The sequence below is a fragment of the Aphis gossypii genome, chromosome 1 (assembly GCF_020184175.1).
Source record: "Aphis gossypii isolate Hap1 chromosome 1, ASM2018417v2, whole genome shotgun sequence".
Lineage (NCBI taxonomy): Eukaryota > Metazoa > Arthropoda > Insecta > Hemiptera > Aphididae > Aphis > Aphis gossypii.
The window spans coordinates 82,544,354-82,569,179 of record NC_065530.1 but is presented as its reverse complement, the minus strand read 5'-3'; the positions used below and the strand labels follow the sequence as shown (position 1 = coordinate 82,569,179).

The following is a 24,826-nucleotide window of genomic DNA, read 5'->3' as shown; positions in this document are numbered from 1 at the left end:
AAGTAAGTATATTGATGATTATATTTATACATAATAATAATAATACACTTTTTGATGAAATATATGCTCATATTATATACGTATGATTAGGTAAATATTAATTATGACAAAGTATATGCTTTTATATTAAATTAATTTTAATAAAAATATTGGTTGGACATATTCTATCAAGGTAATTTTAATTCAATAAATATATATATATTTATGTATATATATTTTTTGTTTAAACAAATTATCTACTCCTTTAAGTCGAAGCTTGTGTTGGAATAGAGTTACATAATATTCTGCTAATACATAATATTTTTAAAGAGAGAAAAAAAAAGAAAATATAAAACAATAAATAATATTAAGAAAACAAATGGATACACAAAACGTATACAGGCTAAATGGAACAAAAAACAAAATTATAAACAGTATATTATACAAGTGTTTAAAAAGAAAAATAAATAAATAAATATACCTACTAGTCCTACTACTTATTAAGTATCCACATATGGAACATTTTTCATTTGCTAAAAAATTACATATAATATAAAATTAAAAAAACAGAAAATAGCCAAATATAAACTATTTTTCTCCTATTTTAGACTAATTTCGATTATAACACCTGCCATTCGCTCACGATGGATTGCCATAATAACAATAAGTATTCCCACAACAGGTGTCACTGTGTGAACACACTCCGTCGAATGGAATACAATTAATATTGCCGGTAGTACTGGATGAATAACCTAACCCGTTGGATGTTGTTTGTGTGCCAGGTTTGTTTGTGTTGTAACATCGCCCTGACAACTGTGTTGGATCTGATTTAACACAACTTAAGTTGGAACAACATGGACTATTTAAATCGCAGGTATCGTTAAACACAGAGCAAGAATTTTTAAGAGGTTCTTTCACCTTTGATTTTTCTGTCGAACATTGCATATCTGCGGAAATACTGTTACCAGAAAATGGCCTCATAACGATTCTAATATAATCACAGTTGGCTGAATACCACCCCGGTTTATCACTGTCCTCTTCATATGGTATACAAAAGAATGCTTCAACGTGCAATTCATTAGTTCTGGCTAATAATTTAATTCCTTCATTAGCTTTTGCTGAGCAAATTACTACTTCTTCTCTATTCAATGAACGTTCATTCGACAATGAATATGTAACAGAAACTCCTGTACTAAATGATGTCTCCAGTGAATTTTCACGAGTTGTTGATTTATGAAATTCTTGTCCTAGTTCGACACCAGCTGAAAATATTTCAGCATTGATACCAATGTTATGCGATACTGAATCCGTAGTTCCTTCTGATATACTATCCACTATGGCTTTTGAGACACCTTGTTGTTAGCTTAATTCTTCGCCCTTAGACCATGCCACACTTTCTCCTAACATAACATGTAATTCACGCGAACAATCATTTTGTCCGCAATATAATGTTGATGTAACCGTGCGCCAACTACTGTCTACGGTGGAATTCATATCATATAATTTTATTCGATTATGTTTAACTCTTGCTGAAAATCTACACGTTTTTGAGTTATATTCGCAATCTTCAGAACTCATGTACGGATTAATTAATGCCAAAGCGCCAACAGCCAAAACGCTTAACATAAATAAACTCGTAGTTAGATTGGTTATCATTGTTGCTTTCTCTATTATAAAATTTAGGCTAGGTTAAGTTTTTTTCTTTTGTGATTTTCACCATTAAATTTGTCTGTAATAACAATAAAGTTATAAAATTATTTCTACCTATATTATATGCATTATACATTTATAAATTATACAAATTTATTAATCCACCATTAATAATAATATAATATACTCCAAGAATAAAAATATTTAATTATAATATCCTTCTAATAAAAAATGTAATATGCCCTCAATAATAAATGTAATATTTTCTTCAATAATTAATATGATAATCCCTTCGAAAAAAAAAATAAAATTTATTTCTGGTAATAATATACTATATTATCTGAGTAAATTTAGTAATAATTTCAAAAATTAAAAAAATCTCTAATTATTTTTGCTTAATAATAATTCATAATAAAACATAAGTATCAGACCCGATCCTTCAAATAAAATCATCTATCGACCATCTTACTGTACAGTAATCTTGAATCCATTCTAATAAATACACTTAATAAGTTTCTTAAAAATTTCATTTATAAATAAATTGTGAATTATATTTTTTTTTTAGCTTACCAAGCTTCAAATAACACTATTGATTTATAAAATAATATGGTCTCTAAAATAATTAATTGAATGACGCTTATATGACCAACAGGATCTACATATATTCAATTTTACGTGTTTAAAAAAAAAAAAATGATATATATATATTATTTAGTGATTGTGTAACACATGTACCTATGTATTATCTATGTATCTAAATGAATTATCCACTTACACAAATCTAGCGTTTGTTTTTTTTTTTTTGGTATTGTTGTTGCCTGTTGTCTGGACTGGATAATAGGATAACAATTGATATACACTTCTTTTCAATGAAATAGTCGTCCTCCTTTTATATGATTCCTTTTTCTAATTTGGTATACCTATAATTTAACCAACGTCTCTGTTGTTGTTTCAAAGATGAATGTTAATTTTCCAAACATCAAATCTTAAGTGGTTTTACGAAGGCTATCTGTTGAAAATATAATTAATATATTACTTAAGATCACGCTATAATGCAAATTTGTTATACATCAGTTTTTTTATTTTATAAATGTAAGTCATGTGATCGTTTATATCTGTAACAGGGTCATAAGGTCACTAATATATAAAGGCTACCAAATTGATTCTGTGTTCTCTGCATAATAGTATTGTTTATGTGTACGTCATGTACCTATATCATCTTAGCATAGTGTAATGAACTTACACTATGTACCTAATTTTTAGATTAATATTTGTATTTTGTAATACGTAAACACGTGATCATAAATCATAATCACTGTCATTCAATGACTTTGCCAGAATCTATATTACTTATTGGAAAGTGTAAAGATAGACCTATAGACGTCATAGCGTAAGGAATATCACATCTGATAATACATTATTTGAACATAACAAAGTGATTCTGGACACGCTAGGAGCATAAATAGGCAAGCAATAGGCTAATGGATGTAGGGAGTTCTTTTCAGACATGAATTGAGCACGTACTTACGAAATCTAACTTGAGACGTTGTATTGTTTTAATAAAGACAAGTAGTACTTACATTTGTGTACTTTATTATTAGGTACTCTAAATTCAATTTTGAGCGTTGAAGAGGACACGTTACAACAATAATACTTTCATACTTAGATAATATTGTGTGCTTAGTTATAGTTAAATATTACTTAGGTATTATTATTGTAACTAATTATGTTGTTTATATATTATCTTTTGTCGATCCACATTATAATCCTCATTCAATAGGTTATTTATTTAATTTAATTTCAACATTGGATATTGTCAGGTAATAAAAATAATACATGTAAATAATGTTATAATGTTATATAATAATACTTATGTAAATAATACTCGAAAATGTAATACAAAGTTCCTTATAAGTTAATCTTATACTAGTTATACTTATTCAAAAACCATAAGAATACCCAGGCATAATTTGATAGCATTTGATATTCAAATATTGATAAAAATCATGAATATTTCAAAATTATTTTGTTATTTTAATGCATAAATAATTTTGAGTGAGTAGCTAAGAGTTAAAATTTAATAAAAGATTTTACATAAGTTTGGTTTACAATAATTATAAAAGAACTTAAATTTTGGGATATTCACTTTTCAGGTCATTAAAACATAAACTACTTTTTTTACCACCTACTGGAAAGTATATCCTAGGCTGAAAAATTATCTCAGTTCAGAATCGTTTTTCCTTTACAATGATACCTATCATTGGATTCAAATTTAATACATCAATTTCATTGACCTATACTAAACAGCAAAGTTACTCCCTATATAATTATTATAATTTGCTTTGAATTTGAATAAAAAATACATTTTTATTCTGTGTAGGTAACCTATACTCCTTAGGTAAATGCTTTTTAAATAGCCTTTGGGCTTAGATAATATTCAATACCCAAATTTCAGATTTAAATAATTGCCAAAGTACCAGAAACATTAAAAAGTGTATTAATATCGACTTTTAATAGATTAAGTACCTATTTAATTTTGAAAAAGAACCCGATACCTACCAAGTGGAACATAGGCGTAACTTGGACTCTTTTCACGTGAGGGCAAAAATAATTTTTGTAGCAAAGGAACATAATATTAGGTACTAGTTTGCTATGCGCCTCGGAACAGACTACAATTAACTATAATATTATATTTAAGTTGGTGGGGGCAATGCCCCCACCAATTTTTGGTCGTGGAGGGAGTTGCCCCCATTCGCCCCCTCCAAATAACGCCTCTGCTTTGAATTTTAACTTTTTCCAATTAATCATTTTTTATGGCTACAAAAAAAAAAAAAAATGAAAAATGATCATAGAAAACACAATATCGTTATTATATTTGTAATTATGATTATTTATTCATTGAACTCGCGCGAATACAATTAATAATATATAATATATGTCGCGCGGTTGTAACACAGGGTACGTAATAATTACGTAATAAATTGCGATCCAAGTCGCAACGTTATAAATTTTAAATTTGTTATGTTATCACTTCTCATTAAAATCATGCACTGGCGGGCTGCGATCTTGTTGCGTTTTGCGACTGGCCTGCTTTCGGCTTTTTCTTGCCGGAGAGCTCGTCCTGGATTTCCTGAAGAGACTTGTTTTTCGTTTCCGGCACCAGGAACCACACGAACGTGGTGCCTAGAACGCAAAACCCGGCGAATATGGCGAACGTGATGCCGTGATCGCAGTAATTCAACAGTGTCTGGTACGTCTTGACGACGCAAAACTCGATCAGCGAAGCGAGCACGCACACGATGCCGATCGCCAAACCCTTGAATTCCGGACTGAACAACTCGCCGATCATAACGCCCGGGATGGGACCGAATCCCAGTGCGAAAGTACTAATGTACACTCCCAAACTGATAAGCGGTATCAGATTGAACGAGGACACGTCCACGCCGTGTTCCTGAAGCCAGAAATAGTAGGCCAGAGTGCCGAGACATACGGCCATGACGGAGTCGGATATCAGCAAAAGTACTCGCCGACCGGCCCTGTCCACCAGTTGTGAAGAAGCGAAAGTGAATATGACCTGTGACGTACGTTAATTAATTAATTAACTTAATCATATTATTATATATGGTATGTTATTGTTATATTATATTGTATATTATTTTCTCGGTCCACCGTCCGTATGACATGTGATATTTTTTAAGACGCCGATCGAATATTTATGGATTTATACTTCGCTCATTGTTCGTATGATAATAATATAATATCTCGACGTAAAATAAATAGTTATAAGTAATAATATCGTGATTAAATATACTATTTTACTTAATTTAGTATTTTAAAAAATATCTACGGATGAATTATGAAAATAATAGAAAAATAATTGTATTAATTATCTTAACTATTATGTTAAATAAAGTTAGATATCCAAACTTCATACTTATATTATTAACTTAGCGTTTAACATTGTATGCGATTTTATAAAATATAAAATAGTAGTTTGATAGCTAATGTTATTGTGATTACATTATTATAATTATTATAAAACGACAAACAAAAATACATAATAAAAAATAAAAATACAATACGGCGCTTCGGGTATACAATATTGATACTTGCGTGTATTTATTACAAAGATTTTTAAGATTATTACAACTCATTACACACATAGTTATTAATTATTTTACAGATAGCGCATCAAAGGAAAATGTATTAAACGCTTCAAAATATTACAGTATTGACTATTGAGTGTGTACATGTGTATATTTTAAAATTATAGTATTGTCATGAGTTATATTTAACATAACACTCTATAATTTACTGCAATGGAACTATAATCAAGAATAAAAATAAATTTCCCTCTACTGCAGACTATACTACGATTAAATATCGACGGCGCGAACACCAATGCTAATATAATAACATAAAATCTTTGATAGATGTAGGTATGGGAAATATGTTCGATCAGTTGGAATAAAAAATCAATAAGTTTAAATTTCGTCTTTCTACCGTTTACAGTATGGACAGTTGCCCATTAGATACTCACTTGAAGGACTCCGATGATGACGGAGCAGAGTTTCGGAGACACACTGCAGTTGCTGGTCTCAAAAATGGACTGTGCGTAGAATATTAGCACGTTTATGCCCGAACACGACAAGAAGTTGAGTAGTCCCAAGACGGTGATTGCTGCGCGGATTGTGGCTCTGGATGATATCATATCCTTGAACTTGCCAGTGTGCTTCTTCGACTCCTCGATGTGCAATTGCAGCGTCTCCATTTCGCTGGCAATGTCGTAGTCTTTCCCGCGCAACCATACCAACGCTTTTTCTGCATCTTCCTTCCTGCCACGTTTCAATAGGTACATAGGCGATTCCGGTATCACCAATAGAACCAACATGAACCAAATCAACGGTAGTATACCGCACATGATGGCCAGTGAATAGTAATTTACAAACGGCCCGATAGCGTAAACGTACAATATGCCCAATGTGACATTTAACTGCACGTACGAGCACAATTCACCTGCAGAAAAAGTTCGTTTCATGTGACATATATTATGGTGTTTGTAGTATAAAATAATATATTAATATAATAATTAATAATAGTATACACATTATAGTTGATATAATATTATATTGTCATTAACGGGAAATAAGTTACTTAGTGATTAGTGACGGACGACAAAATTTAATGACCGTGAATTAGAGGTAAAGCATTATAATAATATTTATGTAAAGTATTTTATTTTTTATAGGGTACATATTTTAACAAAAATACCAACGACGATAAATCACTAAAAATCTTAAAGGTTCTGGAAATTTCACTCGATAGAAATTTGTTATAGTGTTTAATTATGTAAGACAATGAAAAAATTCTAAAGATTTCTTCGTGTTTTCAGTCCTAGGGCTGTAGGATTTATCCTAGTAATGAATATTGTAATAAAGCATGTCCCATATTAATCATCAATATCAAACTAATAAGATAAAATATTAAATTAATATGCTTTTTTTTTAATCGCTCTCGATGGAGGGTGATACGGGTATTATAAATAGCTCTGCGAAATGCCCGTCGAATTCTATAAGTTAAAAATAAAATACGATAATTTTTATTAACTATTACAATATTATATATTCGCCCAGTTACCTTGGTATGTACTTTAAGCTTTATAGCCAGTTGACAGTAAAATAGTTTGAAAATTATAAAAATAATAAGTTAATAATAAAAATATAATAAGTTCTGCAAAAGATTGCTTACCTCTGATAGAGCTTTCAGCTATCTCCCCGATGTACATCGGGACGGTGGCGGTGATTCCACCGAGGCAGGATCCGGCGATCAGACGTGCCACGTATAGCATCCAAACGTCGGTCGCAAAGTATATTATTGTCCAGCTAGTGATGAATGGGATGGTGAGACAGAGGATGACGGGTTTTCGACCGAACATGTCAGCGCATTTGCCAGCCGGTATAGACCCGAAAATGGCACCGATAGCGATCAAAGAACCCACCCATGACCCTTGATTAGGTGTTACTTTGATCTTCGAAGTCGGAGACAAAAGCATTGGCATAGCAGGCGACATCCATGCCAACACCGTGCCAACTGCGAACGGTCCGACCGTTGCTGTAACGAAAAGACAAACTGGTTAGTCATACACGTAGTTGCAGGATGTTTTAACAATGAAAGGGATATATTTGAAGACTTTGTTTAATCAATTTTAAATCGCTCCGATTCACAAACCTACATATTATAATATTATGTACAAGCACGTCCAAAACCCGTTTTATAACAACAACCAACCAATATCAAATGACCAGAACATCATTTCACTCAAATATCGTATTTATCTAATATTATACTTATATTATGTTATTATTATGCACTTCAGCACTCGAGTATTATGATAATATAGAATATAAATAATAAGAAAAATTCGTTTGGTGCAAAAAATAAATATTCGTCTTCATCAAGTTGTCGAGGGTATTTTCAATGGTGTATAATTATGCAATAGATATTACCGTCCATATTACTGCCATGGAAAATCTTATAAACCATAATTTTTACTTATATTAGTGTGTGTGTGTGATATACTCACCGGACAGCGCGGTTGCGTATTGTCTAAACTTTTTACCCTCCTGTCTGATGGCCGGTAGTGCTGAACCCCTGAAAACAGATAGATCCGTGGTTGATTTTGTATATTATTCAGATATAAATTATATAATAACATATTATCACACGGAAAAAGTGGTCGTGTGTAAGAGTATAGGTGTACGACACGTGGGAAGAGCGAAAAAAGCAGGCTCTCAATTTTACGAGGTTCTGATAAGTTAAATCTATCACTCAAGTTTTCTAATTGTGTATTGATGCTGCTATTGTTTCATATGAAAAAAATAATCTTAAGACTATAATAATTGTTAGACTATAGGTATCGGGGATCAATTTTAATTTTCTAAAGATATTTATCTAAGTTTAATTATACAAATTTCCATTGCTTTGCATCAATTAAGAAATTCTTTTAGATTTTAACTCGTTAAGAAAAATTTTTTTTCTTGATTGGAATTACTATAAAAATGTACTCGCCAATGTAAGTGCGAAACATATTTAATTAAATATTTTAGGATGTTATTTTATTTTCTTTAATTTTATAAATAATAATTATTATTAAAAAATACGTATTTGATTTGTGTGAATTTTGAATACGTTACTTATTATTACTATAGTGTCTTACCCTGCAGCGGTTGTATCATCATTTTTAGGAGGTGCCGATAAAGCTAGGAGCGGGTTTTTAACGGGTTCGAGGCTTGGAATGAATGTAGAAACGATTCCTAAGAACCATTTAACGAACAAATATGTTGATGACGACAATGCCCCTACTTCTGGATGTAAATTTTCAAAAGTCATCTTACATAAATCAAGTCCAATTGAAATAGCACCTTCAAACAAATACAATTTTCGATTTAATTGATAAAAGTATAAAATTAAATAATACATTTTAATAATTATCTCTGTGTAAATGATTAACGTAATATACCATTTACCTAGCCGAGTTTAATTATTGAAAAACACGCTCTTAAAATAATTAAATATATACTTACAATTTAAACAATTGTCCAATACTGCTTTCTATTAGAATAGTATTGATAAATGCCACAAACTTTTAATAATTAACGAAAAGTAGACACTTGAATTAAATACAATTAGTCAAAGTTATATTTTACGAATATCACGTCAAATGTGAGAAGCAAATATAAACTATGAACTATTTATATTGTTTAGTCTCTAAGTGAACCAAATGTATTATTTTGTGAGAATCGTCAGGTTAAACAAAAAATAAGGCCAGTGCGTGTAAAATATTACGAAACAAAAAAATAATAATATAGTAACATAATATAATATTGTATGCATCTATTAATAAATAAATAAATAATAATAATAACAATGTATGATTAATAAATTTAATTTAAAACGTACACGATAATAGATAATTAGTAGTTACAAGTTACAGCTTTATACGTATTTAACTTTAGATGATTGAAACAATTGAACTAAGATTTTCTTATTCGTCAACTTCGTATCTTCGGTTGTTTAACTTTCAAATTTTTAAGTATAAAAATACAATTTATGACTAATCATACAAAATCCGGAGGACAGCGTCTCGGGTACCGGATGTTGGAAATTGACGCTGATCGCAGTATGCGGACCGCAGCGACGACGATGGCGGCTGCGGCAGTGGCGCAGATTCTGGGTAAGTGGCGGCGGAACGGATGTCCGCGACATCGTACAGCGAGGTTGACGCTGTGACTAATTGTAAGACGTGCTTGCAACCAGCTGCAACGTTTCCGAGTGCATCGGCGAGCTGCATTGGCGGTCGTCAGTTTGAACTCGACCTGTGGAGCACCGGGGCGAAAACGACACATCGGACACTAACCATCGCACTATAGTTCACCCCGAAATCTCGTCGACTGCGAGCACGAACGGCCAGCAGCAGATATCCTTTACAGCCGTTGCACTATCTATTGCAAGTGCACTGCTTGCACTCGCCCGAGTTTCCGTTATGGCCCTCCACCTCCGTTGTCCCGTCCAAGTGCACGAGTCGCTCTCGCAATCCGCAGAAGTCGTTCAGTCACCACTAGTCGATCGCCTGCAACCTCATGTTCAATACTGCACTGTCTGCAATCAACCGGCCGGGACCGGCTGCGACAAACGTGCAGAATATAGATAACTAGTGGCCATAACAGTTCAATTTTCACAAACGCCATCGGTTTTCTTTCCTCCTTTTCTAATTCATCTATCCTGCCACAGAAGTTTTTAAGTATTTTAGTAAATGTATTTACGTATGCATAATGAGCACCTATACACATATACATTATTATAAAGATTTCTTTTGTTATTTTATATTAAATATCAATTATTTTTGTGTACACAAAAAAAACTTTATTTTTCATATTTTAATCATTTATTATTTATATTCCATGTAGATACACGTTTGAGTGAAAATGGTTTGTATCCAATAAGAAATTTAGAGATCTATATCACTACTATGTAAAATAAGTTTCTAGTGTAGGATCACGACTGCTCATGATAATGTAGGTAGTCAGTTAGTAGGTATGCTAAAATATATTTTAATATAGGTTTACTGTTACTTACATGCTCTTCAAAAATTGACAAGAATAATTTCAATAATTATCATCCCTATGACCCTATAAATCTCATTTTCTTTCATGTTAAGTCATAGAGTATTATCTAATCTATGTGTTAAGTGAATATCACATTATTGTTCCTGTACAAGTAAATTATAAGGCGCTTCTACTCACGATTAAGATATACGATATACCTTATGATAATCTTAAATCGTGCTATTATCTATTAACTTATAGGGTTGAAAGGTAGAGGTACTTATTTGATTTTTTTTAGGATAGGATCTTTTTTTTTTTTCAATTTTGAACCGACAACCAGGAACCGGGAGGAGACCGCTTTCGTATTGCTTCCTCCCGGCAAATTAGGATAGGATCTTACTATCTTAGATCATAAACTATTATACTATTTTTATTATTTTTATTATACTTTTTTTATAGTTAAGTTAGTACATGTATCAAAGGATAGGATGTTATAAAATATTGTTTTCAAATCACCGCCGTGTTTCAAATGTCCCAAATTTTTATCAGATAATATAAATATTTGTTATCAATATAAATAACGATTTTGAATTATCACATATTCATAATATCACAGATTCACAGATATAGAAAATAAATAAAGAATCACGAAGACTGAAGTCAATATTTTGTAATTTATAATATTATTAAAATTTTTCTTAACTAATTTCTTTCACTTTCACTTTCTTCTGTTTATAAATTATTTAAACTATTTGTTAATTTTAATTTAAAATATCTAGTAATTTAATTTAAATACATCACAATGTCTGACAATGATCATAAAAGATGGAGTCACTTGAAGAAGATCTTGGAACGTTCCAGTCCGTTCTGTCATCCTGATTTTGAACCTGGCACAGGCATATTAGATTTTCTACAAAATTCTTGTAAACTGCTCGTGGTTGGTGCTGGTGGATTGGGCTGTGAATTACTTAAGGATCTTGCAATGATGGGTTTTGGTGATGTACATGTCATAGATATGGACACTATAGACTTGTCCAATCTGAATCGTCAGTTTTTGTTCCGTAAGAAAGATGTAAACAGTTCCAAAGCTGAAGTTGCAGCAAAATTTATTAACGAACGTGTACCTACCTGCCGTGTCACACCACATCATTGTAAAATACAAGACAAGAGCGAAGATTTTTACAGGGGTTTTCATTTTGTAGTGTGTGGTCTTGATTCTGTAGTTGCTCGTAGATGGATTAATGGAATGCTTGTATCTTTGTTATCATATGATGACAACCAGCAACTAGACAATACCACCGTAATACCATTGATCGATGGTGGCACTGAAGGTTTCAAAGGCAATGTCCGTGTTATACTACCTGGAATTACACCATGCATTGATTGTACTCTAGACTTATTTCCACCACAGGTAATATGTTTTATAATATATTTTTACTAACCACAATCTTATGTTTTGTTTTGATTATCGTTAAAGATATAACCACTTGTTATTTAATTATAAGAGTTAGCCTGATTTTAAGTATTTTTTTTTTCTTAAGTATATAAATATTTTATGAATCAGTTTTTTAATGAATTTTTCTGATTACACGATCTAAATCCTTTTATTCATCATAGAGACTAATAAAGAGTTAAGTATCAAAATTGTGTCCATAAAACTTGAAAAGATATTTCATACAACTAAATAAAGATAAAAAGTTAAAATGTATAAATTAATTTTCAAAATATTTTATACTTTTAGTTTAATACAAAATATATTAATGATTATTAATATAATTCATTTGTATACTGCATATGGTACCAATTTCAATTATTTTTCCATAACATAAAATGTGTAGGTACTAGTTGACATTAACAAACACTCATCTATAGTTTTGCCTATATTATGTATGTATGTATATTGTTACACATAATACTACTACCTATAATAATTTTTTATTCTATTGCTAATCTACTTAAATTTCGATGCATTTCAAATATTGCATATTTATCTTGGTTGATGGGTTGTTGTGATATTTTTTTTATTGAAATATGAAAATCTGTTTTCTGTTAGTAAAACCTTATCAATGTTTTAAATTAATAATTGAAAATATTAAATGTAATATATATATAATTATAATTATTAAATTATTAACCCTTTTTAGTTACAATATTAATATTTAAAACTAATGAACATATATTAATTCATATATTATTTTTTTTTAACTATACAGGCTTTTTAATTTAATTATAAATTTAATTTTGAAAATAGCTTATATTTTATATAGTTCAAGTATATATCTTACTATACCTAATTATTATAAAAAGTTGAAATTAAAAAAAAATTAATGAGCTTTTTCGTTTAAATAATATAATGTTATTATGTAAAATAAACATAATATATAATATTATACTTCTTTAGTTCTAAATTTTGAGAATAGGTAGGTTAAAACTTGTGTGGATTAATGTATGTATAAATTATAATAATAAACTTAAAGGATAAAGGTTTTTTTGAAATAGAAATAATAATTAGATATACTTACCAAGTTCTAATTATTTTAGACCAAATTATGTATCAACAAAGGAAGTTAGTGCATGAATAATAAAATTAATATTGGTATTTATTATTAACCTGAATTCTGAATACATTTATTTTATTTTATGAATTCAATTAACTTATTTTTAAACTATTTATAAAACTGCTAATTCTAATTATTGTAAAATAAACATCATATTTTGCTATTTTTGTACACAATTAAAAATTTATTTGATTTTTAAAAAGAAAACCAGCCAGGTAATCCAGGACGGTCACCTTGTTTCTTCAAATAGTCTTTATACATATCTTGACTAATTTTGCTTGATTTTTCATCTTCAGTATTGCGCTTTTTAGATTCTTCTGTATTACATACATCAGGAAATTCAAATTCTTGATCTCTAGGCTAAAAAATAAATAAATTTATATTAATAGTAATAAATAAGAAAAAAGTTTACTAATATTGTAGAAAAAGATTACTTGCCATTGTTACAAATGCTCGTCGGAAGTCATCTTCTTTAATAATAGGTCCGTATTTATTCATAATTGATCTTTTCAGTTTACCTATCAAATATTATATAATAGATCTAAATTAATCTGATTATTTTCTATATTAATAAATATTTTATGATATTACCATTTTCAATACTTGATTCAACTTTTATAACTTTAATTTTATAAATTTTTGTTAAATAATTTTCTATATCATAATTTGTCATTCCAGTGGGTACCTTAAATTGAACCACATTTTTGGGTTGTTTTTCTTCTGGTCGTACTAATTTCATCCAAAAATTAGGCAAAAAAATACGTAGTTGAGGATTGCCTCTTTGATAAATTGGATACCTATAACATTTTTTTTTACTATTAAATGACATTTTTACACATATAAGCCAGTGTAAAAATAATATATTGACTTTTTAAATCAAACAATTTTACTCATTTGATTTTAAATTTATTTATTAATTACATTGAATACATACCATCTGGTAGACATGTTATTGTTTTTGAAATGCTCCTATTTAAATAAAAAAACTTCTTTTTATTATTTTATTCAAAATGTAAGTATTTCTAAACTTCTGAGTATTATTATATAATTTATAAATCACGTACTAGCTATACTCTTTCATCGAACATGTATTATTTGCACTGTGGAAAGGGTAATAAATAATAATATGATTATGTGATATGATATTGTGATATTAAATTTTCGAATTGATACCACAGACAATCATATTATATTGTTCATTATATCTATGACCATGGTTTAAGCATATTGTATAACCTCCTTGGGACTGCTGTTATCTTAATCGTTAAATGCGGGAATTTTAAATGATATTTTTATTTCTCTATCAGTGATAGACTATCATAATATATTCTTATAACATGGTCGAGTTTTTGTATACAAAATTATTTAATTCAGTTAAATAAAGATAGACCACTAAAATTAGATTAAAGAGTAATTACTAATTAATATGAAATATTGAGTATAATTTGGGTTATGAATAGTCTCTCCTCGTAATATATCATGGTTAATTTATTGTATCCAGGGTCGAATTAAGGATACCAATAGGCTAAAATAAACTTACGTGATTTTTGGGTAAACCATAAAAAAAACGATATTTTGCTTCGATTTTTGACTTTTAGGCTATAGTTTAAATAGCCTAATCATTAATATGACTAATTGTATCTATGTATCTATTAAAATTTATCTCTATAAATCTATCTCTTGTGCTAACAATAAACTTATTCTGTAAGTCATTATCCTTTTATTGTACAATAGTTCAAATATAAGATTGATTATTTGTAATTATTTATCAATAAACAGGTATGTAAAAAAAAACAGTCATATTAATTACTTATAATTTTGTTTATAGGTGACTTATCCACTATGTACTATAGCAAGTACACCTCGTTTACCTGAGCATTGCATAGAGTATGTAAAATTAATACAATGGCAAAAAGAAAACCCATTTGATTCCAACATTGATACAGACGATCCTGTTCACATTAGTTGGATTTACGAGAAATCTCTTGAACGTGCTGATCAATTTGGTAAGTATTTAAATTTTAAATTGATTATATTTATGTAATTAATTACTTACAGATATTTTGTAAATTAGGAATAAATGGAGTTAACTATCGATTAGTTCAAGGTGTTATAAAAAATATAATACCAGCAGTAGCATCAACAAACGCTGTGATAGCTGCAGCTTGTGTTACTGAAGCATTCAAAGTAGCCACCAGCTGTTGTCCATTATTAAATAATTATGCTGTATTCAATGATGCCGATGGTATATATACCTATACATATGAAGCTGAACGCAAACCTGATTGTATTACTTGTAGTCCATATAAAGCTAAATATCTTGATATCGATGACACTAACGTACGGCTGGAAAAAATAATTGAAATGCTTGGCGAACATCAGCAGTATCAGATGAAAAACCCTGCTCTCACCATTGAATTAGACGGCAAAAGGAAAACATTGTACATGCCGAATGTGCCTTCCATTGAATTAAAAACTAGGCCAAATCTAAAAATGACACTTGAACAATTAGGTATTTCTGATGGATGTAAATTATTAGTTGCTGATATCACAAACCCTAGAGCTTTTGAAATTATTCTTAAAATTAAGAATAATTGTGTTAGTATGGAATAATATACTTTTTTTAAAAAATTTACTTTTATACAATTTTGTAATATATACTCAAATAAATTTATAAACATTAAACTTTCATTATATTATACATGTTTGTCATTATTTCATATATTTTTAAAAAATAATATACAATGTTAATTTAGCAACATACCTAATTGTTTTTAAAACAATGTATTTCATTATTTTAAAACATACATTTTATATTGGAAAGTAGATGAAAGATATATTTTAGATTTCATCTAATTGTTTTATAAATATCAAAAAAATTACTTATGACAAATTGATTAAGTCTTTTTTTTAATTTTTAACATCATGTATCTGAATGTATTAAAATTCTAAAAACATTGTTTTCAATACACATCATTATACTGAATTTTTCGTAGCTGAAAAAATTGGTGTTCAAAATGTTCAATTTTAAATTTAATATGTTCAGGTTTGTACCTATTCAATGTATAAAAAATAAAATTGTTTTGTTCATGTTCAACTGTTTGTTCATTTAAATCTTTATTTTATAAATGATTAAATAAAATGTTGAGAAGAGTAGTATAAATAATTTTTATACATAAAAAAAGTAGTTAATTGCTTTGCTATACAGAGAAGATACCTATTAAATAATATATCTCGTCATTGAGTAAGTCATCGTTATGTAATAAGTGTTAAATTTGATATCAATGATACATTTTTGCATTGGTAAGAAAAAAGATTTCTGAGCAGGGCCGTATTATCGCTTAGGCTGTATACTGTATAGGGTACAGTCTAGGGCGGCAAATTTTAACGGTCCAAATGAAATAGCGAATTTTACCTATGTAAATTAGGTAGTAAATTTATTTTAGCCTGAACCCCCAAGTACGGCCTTGTGTACCATTAGTAAATGGAAACAATTCGTAGGTAGCTGATTTGATTTATTAATGGAATGGAATGACGATGGTGAAATGGGTAAAAATAATATTATATAAGTACAAAACTTCAATTTCTTATAATTTTATTTGTCCATACAGACACACATTTTTCACATTAAAAATTATAATATTTTGTAAACGAACCTACGATTTTGAAGGAGCTTTAAAAATAAATAGTTATATAATACAAAACAATTTACACGTATACATACAATGTGTAATATAAATAACAATGCGTCCGTTTATACGACAATATATTATAGTAAATGCCACGTACAAAAGGTAAAAATAAAACAAATTTACAATAAATATAATTATTAACTATAGTAAGTACTGTTTATTTTTAGATATTAGACTTCTATTATCGTTTCCGAGTGGATTCGATGTACATAAAAAAAAAAAAAAATCACTAGAATAAAACAAAAAAAGGACACTAAAAACCCGTTGCGCGCTATTCGTGATTGATGCAATACCTACGAGGACGAAACGTCAGACACAGGCACGAATATGACCCTAAACATTGTTGGGGAATTTATTAAAGTCTGCGCCGTTTAACGCGCGTTCATCGAAGTTTTAATGGGTTGGAAGAGGTTTGACTTTCCCGAACACACGTTCCGTACTTCCGTTATAACACGGTTTGTACCATTTAAATGTACTGGACGGTGCATAACGTACAGCTATAATAGTAAATCGAATATACTTAAATATCATATACATTATAAGTACTATTTATTATATACGATCTCTGTGATGTCCATATACTATACGAGTATAATATAAAACATTGTGCCAAAATTATGTGCGTGTTCCCGCTATCAAGTGGACGAGAAACACCTCACCGTTAATAAATAATTTTAAAAAAACCTACGATAAACTATATATACATATATACACACACATGCACACACACACACACACACAATATAACATGTACAAAAAAAGCGAAAAAATATAAAAGTTTAATAATTTTTGGCATACAACTCGGCCGATGGCACACTTTATTTGGGCTACACAATGTATTAGCTGGTATATATTATAACCGTGCGCGGTGGACCGGAACGTCACGACCGCGGTCGTCGAGTACACGACGACGGGACGTAAACGGACAAAAAAGGAGACCAAAAGCCCTGCACCTCCTCGCGGGCGCGGTAAGGCGGGGCGTAGTAAAATACTATACGTGTACAAATCAAAATAATGTATATAAAATAAATATTAATAATAATAATAAAAAAAATGATAATCACAACAGTTAGAAAAATATATTATAATATTATACGATAATAGGTGTAAATATGTCGTCGCAGCAGCAGCAGTATTAAGTGTGCCGGATCAGTGCGTGTCCATCCAACTGGACGGTATTGCGTAGTCGGATATGGCGTACAGCATCCGCGGGTACCAGTGGATGCCGTCGGCGGGCTTGACCGCGTCCGCGGGCGGCGGCGACGACGGCGGCGAGTCCTGCAGCGGATGGCCCAGCCGCCAGACGAGGCCGTACAGCGACGCCCGGGCCGCGGCCATCGCGCGGACGGGCAGGAACGCCAGGTGCGCCAGCCAATGGCTGTCGATGACGGCGTAACAGGACGCGACCACGTCGTCCACGACCACGGTGCCGTCCACCGTGAGCGGCGCGTAAAGTCCGGCCTTCTGGGTGCGACTGACGGCCACCACGCGCTCGGTGCGCAATCGCAGCTTATTGCCGCCGCTTCCGTCCACCACCGTCAGCAGCGTGTCGTTGACGCGCACGCTTTTCGCGTACACCGGGTTGGCGTGCCGGATCTGCGACCGTTCCGGTTTCTCCCACCGGAGCACCAGGTGCGTGGGCGTCGCCGTTATCGACTTGCCCGCGTCCGTCACCAGCGTCACGTACTCGGTCCGGGCCGTCTCGCTCCGGTCCAGGAACAGCAGCACCTCGCTGGGCCGGAGCATCCCGTCCGCGGACAGCGCCAGCACCGACTCGCCGACCCGGAGGTCCTTCATCGGCTTCTTGACGCCCGCGCCCGTCGTCACCACGCTGTCGCCCGGGAAACAGCCCATCGTCCTCGTGTTGATTTTCGTCTCTGCAAAAAGCACAATACGTTATAGAATGTATTTATAAACTATTCACTATTGCATACATAGCAACCTAACCTATAGCACTAAAAAGAAGACTAGTCGCGACCCAATTTTTAAGCTTTCGAGACCCACCGGTTGAACACTACTATAGTATAGGTATGTATGTATAAGAGGTGTCAGTCACGGTTGTGCATTGTGGACGAACGAGTAGGATTATTCGTTTTCCAACTCCGTCGTTAAGGCCCTCCGTAATCCCGAGAGCTAACGTGTAAATAATTATCAGCCTAAAATGTTATTACGACGGTAACAAAAAGAGAGTCGAGTTTAGCTGTGCGGAATACCTCTATACGCCGCAAATACACACACACGCGATCCGTTTGAGCTTGGCGGTAATCGCGCGGTAAATTAGCGATTCAAACGAGTGAAAATAAACTATGTATAATATATTGTTTGCCCGCTCGGTGTAGGTATATTAATCGCTGTATATACACACACGCGCGGGAACGAGTAGAGATCGTAGCCACTGATTTGTCTGGTTTTTAAACGCCATTAAAAAACACTAATAATAATAAAATAAAATAAAAAAATGATTTGGAGTGGTAGTGGTGGTGCTCTGTTTGTTTTTTTTTTTAAACATCTCCGTTTCTCACTGCAGCCGTCGTGCGACCACGATAAATTAGTTAATGAGATAAAAAGGGCAATAATTCTTTTCCGTCCGTGCGGCGTGCACTCACTATTATATTATACATTTAGGTATATATAAATATACCTCCATGGTAGGTATGTGTTATATGTATACGCGACGACCACGACCACGTTCACCTTCCACCGGCGTACGGCCATCACACACCAACATCTGTGATCTAATCGCCCTCGGGACCTGCCGCTGCGGGTGAAGAAGTATACCGATACTAATATTATTATTAATAATATAATAGTATTATAGTAGTAATAATAGTAATATTATTATAGGTAGTATAACGATGTTCACTTCTGAGTTTCCGAAAAACCGGATTGTCGCCGTGGCCGTAAAAACACGGCGATCGGAGTAGTGGCTTGAAGAGGGACATCGAGTTTATACGACATTAAATGCCTGTTATTATAATATTATATCGTATTATATTGCTGCGACGGATAGTTCACGGGTGCCCCGGGGGCCGAGGCAATAAACATAAAACGGACACTTGCGCGACGCGACGATAGGGACGGATTTAGAAGATGGAACGTACGAGCGCTGCGGCAACTGGTCGCGCGCGCCCGCGGTTGATGATGCGACGCTGTTGAGAGGAGGCATTTAAGTCTTATATTTTACGAGTTTTCTCTTCTCTCGACGTCTGTTCATAATATTATAATTTTAATAAAACGATACGTTATTATGTGTATACATGAATAAATACTATACGTAATACACTATAATACCTACTCTATCATATTATATACGTTTACGCTCAATGTTTGTAAAACCAAAAAAAAAACGCATTTCGACGCTTCCGTATTGGACATTTTTTCATTTAGAATACGTGCACAACTACTTAAACGTTTTTGCACGATTCGTATTTATAAGCCGAAGGACTGGTATAAGTTGTAGGCATACATGTGTACACTGGGATATACAACGTATATATTGTACGTTCGTTGTTGTATAATTTTTTTTTAATTTTATTCGATCAAGTAATTCAGAGGCTTCTCTATCAGTACAAATTACAAACAGGCCGTGACTACTCACGTTGAATATAAAATATGAACTTATATGGGTCAGTTGACCTTCTGGACCCCTCACACTGTACACAATATAATATATATATAGATTCACCGCTCCCCGATTTATTAACATATACCTATATATATATAATGAGAAATAGGTATTACATATATATAGGTCTTTGAAACCGATACGTTGTGTACGAGATAATGTATATCACATCCTTCGATATAGCGTGCAGTTGTGTACTCGTAAGGTATACCGATAATCGACAAATACCATGTATTATATTATACGAAAGCGAAATTTTAAACGTCCTATATATCACCACATGCTTATGTAGGACCTATATGTGTAATGCGTGTTTCTTAAAAATCCAACTGTTGAAGAAGGCGACGAGACATATCGCATTAAATAGTTGTGCCTATATATATTATTGTAAGTAGGTTATACATACTACATAATGCTTTAGACGTTCTTGAATGCAATTATGTAATGAATTCCGGAATCGAATACTAATCGCTGCCTTACGAGGCATTAATATTCAGTACAGTGTATAGCTATATAATTTATCGTTGTGATGAGATTTTCATCAGTGAATGTATTGATAATTTCTGCGAAAAGTTTAAATATAGGTAGTATGTAATTTGTACAATTGTACCTACATAATTTGAATTATATGTATATCAGTATATCGTATATAGTATATGTATACTCGGCGACTATAGTAAGATTATTATGATTGATTGAAGATATTGACAATTTCCCTTGTAAGATTTCCATAGATCGCACGTGTTCCGGAAATGTATTTGAATATTATATAAGTATAATATATTACACACATACCATCATCATCAACGGAGAGGTTACGAATTTCAATACAAGTGTTCATACATTGAATTTATATAGGCAAATCATAGTATATAATTATTGTAGAAACTATAGTTGTTACTTTGTAATGTATTGTATAGTTACAGTAGTTATACTATTATAATACCTATGTATTGTTTGTCATTAATAATGTTAGGTATGTAGTCGTATGTTAAAATGTAAAAGTGTGTACATCACCCAAATCATTACTGATGGTTATAATTTATTTATTAAAATAATAAGTTATTCATTAATGAGATTACTTTACTATAAAGTGACTAGTGTAATAACTCTGTACGGTATTACAGTTTAATATCATATATTTGTGTTCTATAAAGCTGCAATTGTACGATTTGCAACTTGCTAGAGATAATTTTTATTTATAATTTTTGTTTTATTGTACCTACTGATTTTTCGTTCAGACACCTACAAAAATGTATTAAATACACAATACACATATTATGGCATAACACATAATACATTTCTATGAAAACCAACCGCGGACGTGTATAGGCATTATTATAATAGCTGTTTCAATATTACTGTAAAACTAAGAATATAACGTTTAGTGTAATATATCTAATAAAGCATAAACAGTTGTTATTTGGTTATCTTGAATAATACATATCATTAGTAAAAGCAACTGCGGAGCTGATAAACGAATATGAATGATTATAATGAGTGTTTACAAAATAAGTAATAATTTTTATTTGTTTTTTTTTTCAGTTTGTCGGAGAATACTTAACAGATGAAACAATAAATTAACCACACAGCTTGGCGGCCGAAACGCGCGTATATATTATAGTATATTAGTGTATATTACCTTACCTGCCTATAAATATATGCCTATACCTACATTGTATCTAATATTATATAAGTGTTGTAGCAATAGTCATTACGAAGAGAAAATCCAATTTAAATATTTCTATTGGAATTCTTGTCGAGATTATAATATTATTATAATATGTAGTACCTGCGTACCTATTATTTTTTTTTCTCTGTAAAATTGAAAATCGTGTAAATATTTATCTTTTGTGCGGCGATCGAAACACGTGAAACATCATATAATAATAATAAATGTAATAACAATATTATACATAACATAATGGAAACGCGTACTGCAGCAGTGCGGAATTCTGGACAGCAATATTATTACATTCGGTTTGCGCTTGAGCATATTATGTGTGCGAATGACTGTGTATGTAAGTGTTTGTGTGTGTGTGTGTGTGTGTGTAATCATCCGCACAGTATATATACAGGCGGTTGTGGAAATCCGCGAAAGGATGCATCAGATTGTTATTATATTGTTATAATATTTATAAAGGGTAATAATATACGTGACGACAAACTGCGGGGAGGCGCGTATTGGCATATATATGTATAAATAAACACCATATATGATGCTGTATATTATAAAATAAGCTTATACAATGCGCGGAGGTATACCTACAATATATAATATATATATGCCTACAATATTGATGCCCATTCAAAACGCTATATTATTATATATGTACGAATACATATATAATAAAAATGCGATGGCATTGTGTATTTGTATACACGCGTAGTAGGCAGTCGGATGACTGTTGGCAGGTATGAGGTATGGTAGGTAGGTAGTTACCTATATCGTCGTTATAATAACGTACGCGGAGGCCGGCGAATAATAATACATTTATACATATATAGGTATATAAATATATAATATATATATATATATATATATATATATATATATATGTATATATACGATGGGACTGTACAGGTATAAACCGCGATGACGGTTTATATAATATGTGTATCGTACGTTCGGTAATAGTGAACCTATGTTATTATTATGCGAGAATCTACGCATGTACCGTGTAGCTGCAGTTCTCTGTGCTCATCCACCAATGCGCGCGTGCAGCAGTATACGCGCTTGCTATATGGGTAAACACGGAATAAAACGAAAAGGTTAATCGTATGCATTGCATGTATATATATATATATATATTTATAGGTAGTAGGTACTCACACACACACACACACACACACATATTATATATTATACACACGCGCGTATGTGTATGCGGTCGGTTTAACGAGTTGTGGGATTCTAGTTTTGGACAGGTCACGATCGCCTATTATTTGATGTTTGGAAAAAAATAAAGGATAAAAAAGAACAACAAATTATGCACCATCATCCCTTGTACGAGTTTGTTCGGAGTTTGCTTTACACTCACCGCACGAGTCGTGTTTACATAAACACATAGTGTATATACGCTTCTCTCTATACTACACAACGTCCGCTCGCTTATATTTATATATATATAATAGCGCGAGTATAGGTACACACGCGCGCGGCATATGTGTATATAGTACACACGTATATTATTATTATTTTATATATGGGTACATAATATTGTATACACTCGTGTACGAGTCGTAAGTTTAAATTGTTTGTTCTCCAGTAAAATAATAAGTGATGGCCTAGGTGGATGGGGGGGGGGGGAGAAGGTTTTGGGAAAAAGTGATTTTGTTTTCATATGTCTCCTTCCAGTCCGTATTATACCTATTCGCCGCCTTAACCGTGTTCAGTGGTGTACAAACGGGGATAAATCCCTTCCCGCAAGCAAATGAAAAAAAATTAGTTTCGAAATTTAGTATTTGTCAATTATATGATGGAATTACAAAAACATTCATCTTTCGTGCGAAGAGGTACAATTTTTTTTGTATACTAATATTGTTTATCATTAATTATAGTCAATTGTCTTTGTGTTGGGTGTTTGTGTGTGTGCTTATTACTGTAGCGGAATACCGGCATCAAAATATTCTTTTAATTTATAATTTAATCCCCCCCACGAGAAACTTTAATGTACGCCACTGACCGTGTCATACCAAACGGCCCCGAAGAGAGATGATCTTGTTGTGGTCGTGTACCTTTATGTGCTCTGTGTCAGACTGTGTGTAATCGGATCTTGGCGTGACACACAAACGAAAGCCGGACATCGATCCGCATAGTTGTGGCCGAAACAGATGAACACACGCACACACACAGGAAGGATACTTTTTACAGAATGTATTATATAAAGCGTATATAGTTATATAGTCTTGTAGCAGCAGCAGTGTTGGTGGATTCTTTCGTTTCCCCACCCCTGTATAGTGTACAACACATTTTCTAATTATAAATTATTTGTGAAATACTGTGATATTCCGTAATATTGAGTCATATTATAGTTAATAATGGCATAGATAGTATATGCCAAATGATACTTTTATCGCATTATAATTTAAGATTACTAGTAGAATTTAAAAACTATATATCTTGAAATGGTTTTTGTTTTAATTTTTAACGTAGGTAGGTATATTGGACATTGATTCATTTTCGCAAAGTTAACTTTCACCATTTTTATTTTTAAA

The 24,826-nt window shown here is 31.9% G+C and overlaps 4 protein-coding genes across 4 annotated transcripts in view; 1 reads left to right on the top strand and 3 right to left on the bottom strand.

Annotated features, from left to right (window-relative positions):
- Window positions 1-4,495: 4,495 nt before the first annotated feature.
- Window positions 4,496-9,396, bottom strand: LOC126549032 (facilitated trehalose transporter Tret1-like). Its single transcript, XM_050197354.1, has 6 exons — window positions 9,213-9,396; window positions 8,846-9,050; window positions 8,213-8,280; window positions 7,378-7,740; window positions 6,170-6,645; window positions 4,496-5,203 (listed from the first exon to the last, which is right to left on the bottom strand). The coding sequence occupies exons 2-6, from the start codon at window positions 9,016-9,018 to the stop codon at window positions 4,673-4,675; spliced, it is 1,611 nt and encodes a 536-aa protein (XP_050053311.1). The 5' UTR covers window positions 9,019-9,050; window positions 9,213-9,396; the 3' UTR covers window positions 4,496-4,672.
- A 1,972-nt stretch (window positions 9,397-11,368) lies between these two features.
- Window positions 11,369-15,992, top strand: LOC114122478 (nedd8-activating enzyme E1 catalytic subunit). Its single transcript, XM_050197363.1, has 3 exons — window positions 11,369-12,144; window positions 15,120-15,297; window positions 15,366-15,992. The coding sequence occupies exons 1-3, from the start codon at window positions 11,536-11,538 to the stop codon at window positions 15,902-15,904; spliced, it is 1,326 nt and encodes a 441-aa protein (XP_050053320.1). The 5' UTR covers window positions 11,369-11,535; the 3' UTR covers window positions 15,905-15,992.
- Window positions 13,313-14,402, bottom strand: LOC114122479 (39S ribosomal protein L23, mitochondrial). Its single transcript, XM_027985152.2, has 4 exons — window positions 14,226-14,402; window positions 13,883-14,088; window positions 13,730-13,809; window positions 13,313-13,651 (listed from the first exon to the last, which is right to left on the bottom strand). The coding sequence occupies exons 1-4, from the start codon at window positions 14,237-14,239 to the stop codon at window positions 13,487-13,489; spliced, it is 465 nt and encodes a 154-aa protein (XP_027840953.1). The 5' UTR covers window positions 14,240-14,402; the 3' UTR covers window positions 13,313-13,486.
- Window positions 15,993-16,869: 877 nt separating the features above from the next.
- Window positions 16,870-24,826, bottom strand: part of LOC114122492 (desert hedgehog protein) — a 42,055-nt gene continuing 34,098 nt past the window's right edge. The window contains exon 4 of the mRNA XM_027985170.2: window positions 16,870-18,860. Coding sequence (XP_027840971.2) covers window positions 18,133-18,860 — 728 coding nt within the window. The 3' untranslated portion in view covers window positions 16,870-18,132. The remainder of the gene's footprint in view (window positions 18,861-24,826) is intronic.

Coding starts and splice junctions, on each gene's coding strand:
- LOC126549032 (XM_050197354.1), bottom strand. CDS start 9,018: ATGACTTTTGAAAATTTACATCCAGAAGTAGGGGCATTGTCGTCATCA. Junction 7,741..8,212: donor ATACGCAACCGCGCTGTCCG/GTGAGTATATCA, acceptor TTTTCGTTACAG/CAACGGTCGGACCGTTCGCA. Junction 6,646..7,377: donor AGCTGAAAGCTCTATCAGAG/GTAAGCAATCTT, acceptor CTTTTTCTGCAG/GTGAATTGTGCTCGTACGTG.
- LOC114122478 (XM_050197363.1), top strand. CDS start 11,536: ATGTCTGACAATGATCATAAAAGATGGAGTCACTTGAAGAAGATCTTG. Junction 12,145..15,119: donor TAGACTTATTTCCACCACAG/GTAATATGTTTT, acceptor TTTTGTTTATAG/GTGACTTATCCACTATGTAC. Junction 15,298..15,365: donor TGAACGTGCTGATCAATTTG/GTAAGTATTTAA, acceptor TTTGTAAATTAG/GAATAAATGGAGTTAACTAT.
- LOC114122479 (XM_027985152.2), bottom strand. Junction 13,810..13,882: donor TGAATCAAGTATTGAAAATG/GTAATATCATAA, acceptor AATATTTGATAG/GTAAACTGAAAAGATCAATT. Junction 13,652..13,729: donor GACGAGCATTTGTAACAATG/GCAAGTAATCTT, acceptor TTTATTTTTTAG/CCTAGAGATCAAGAATTTGA.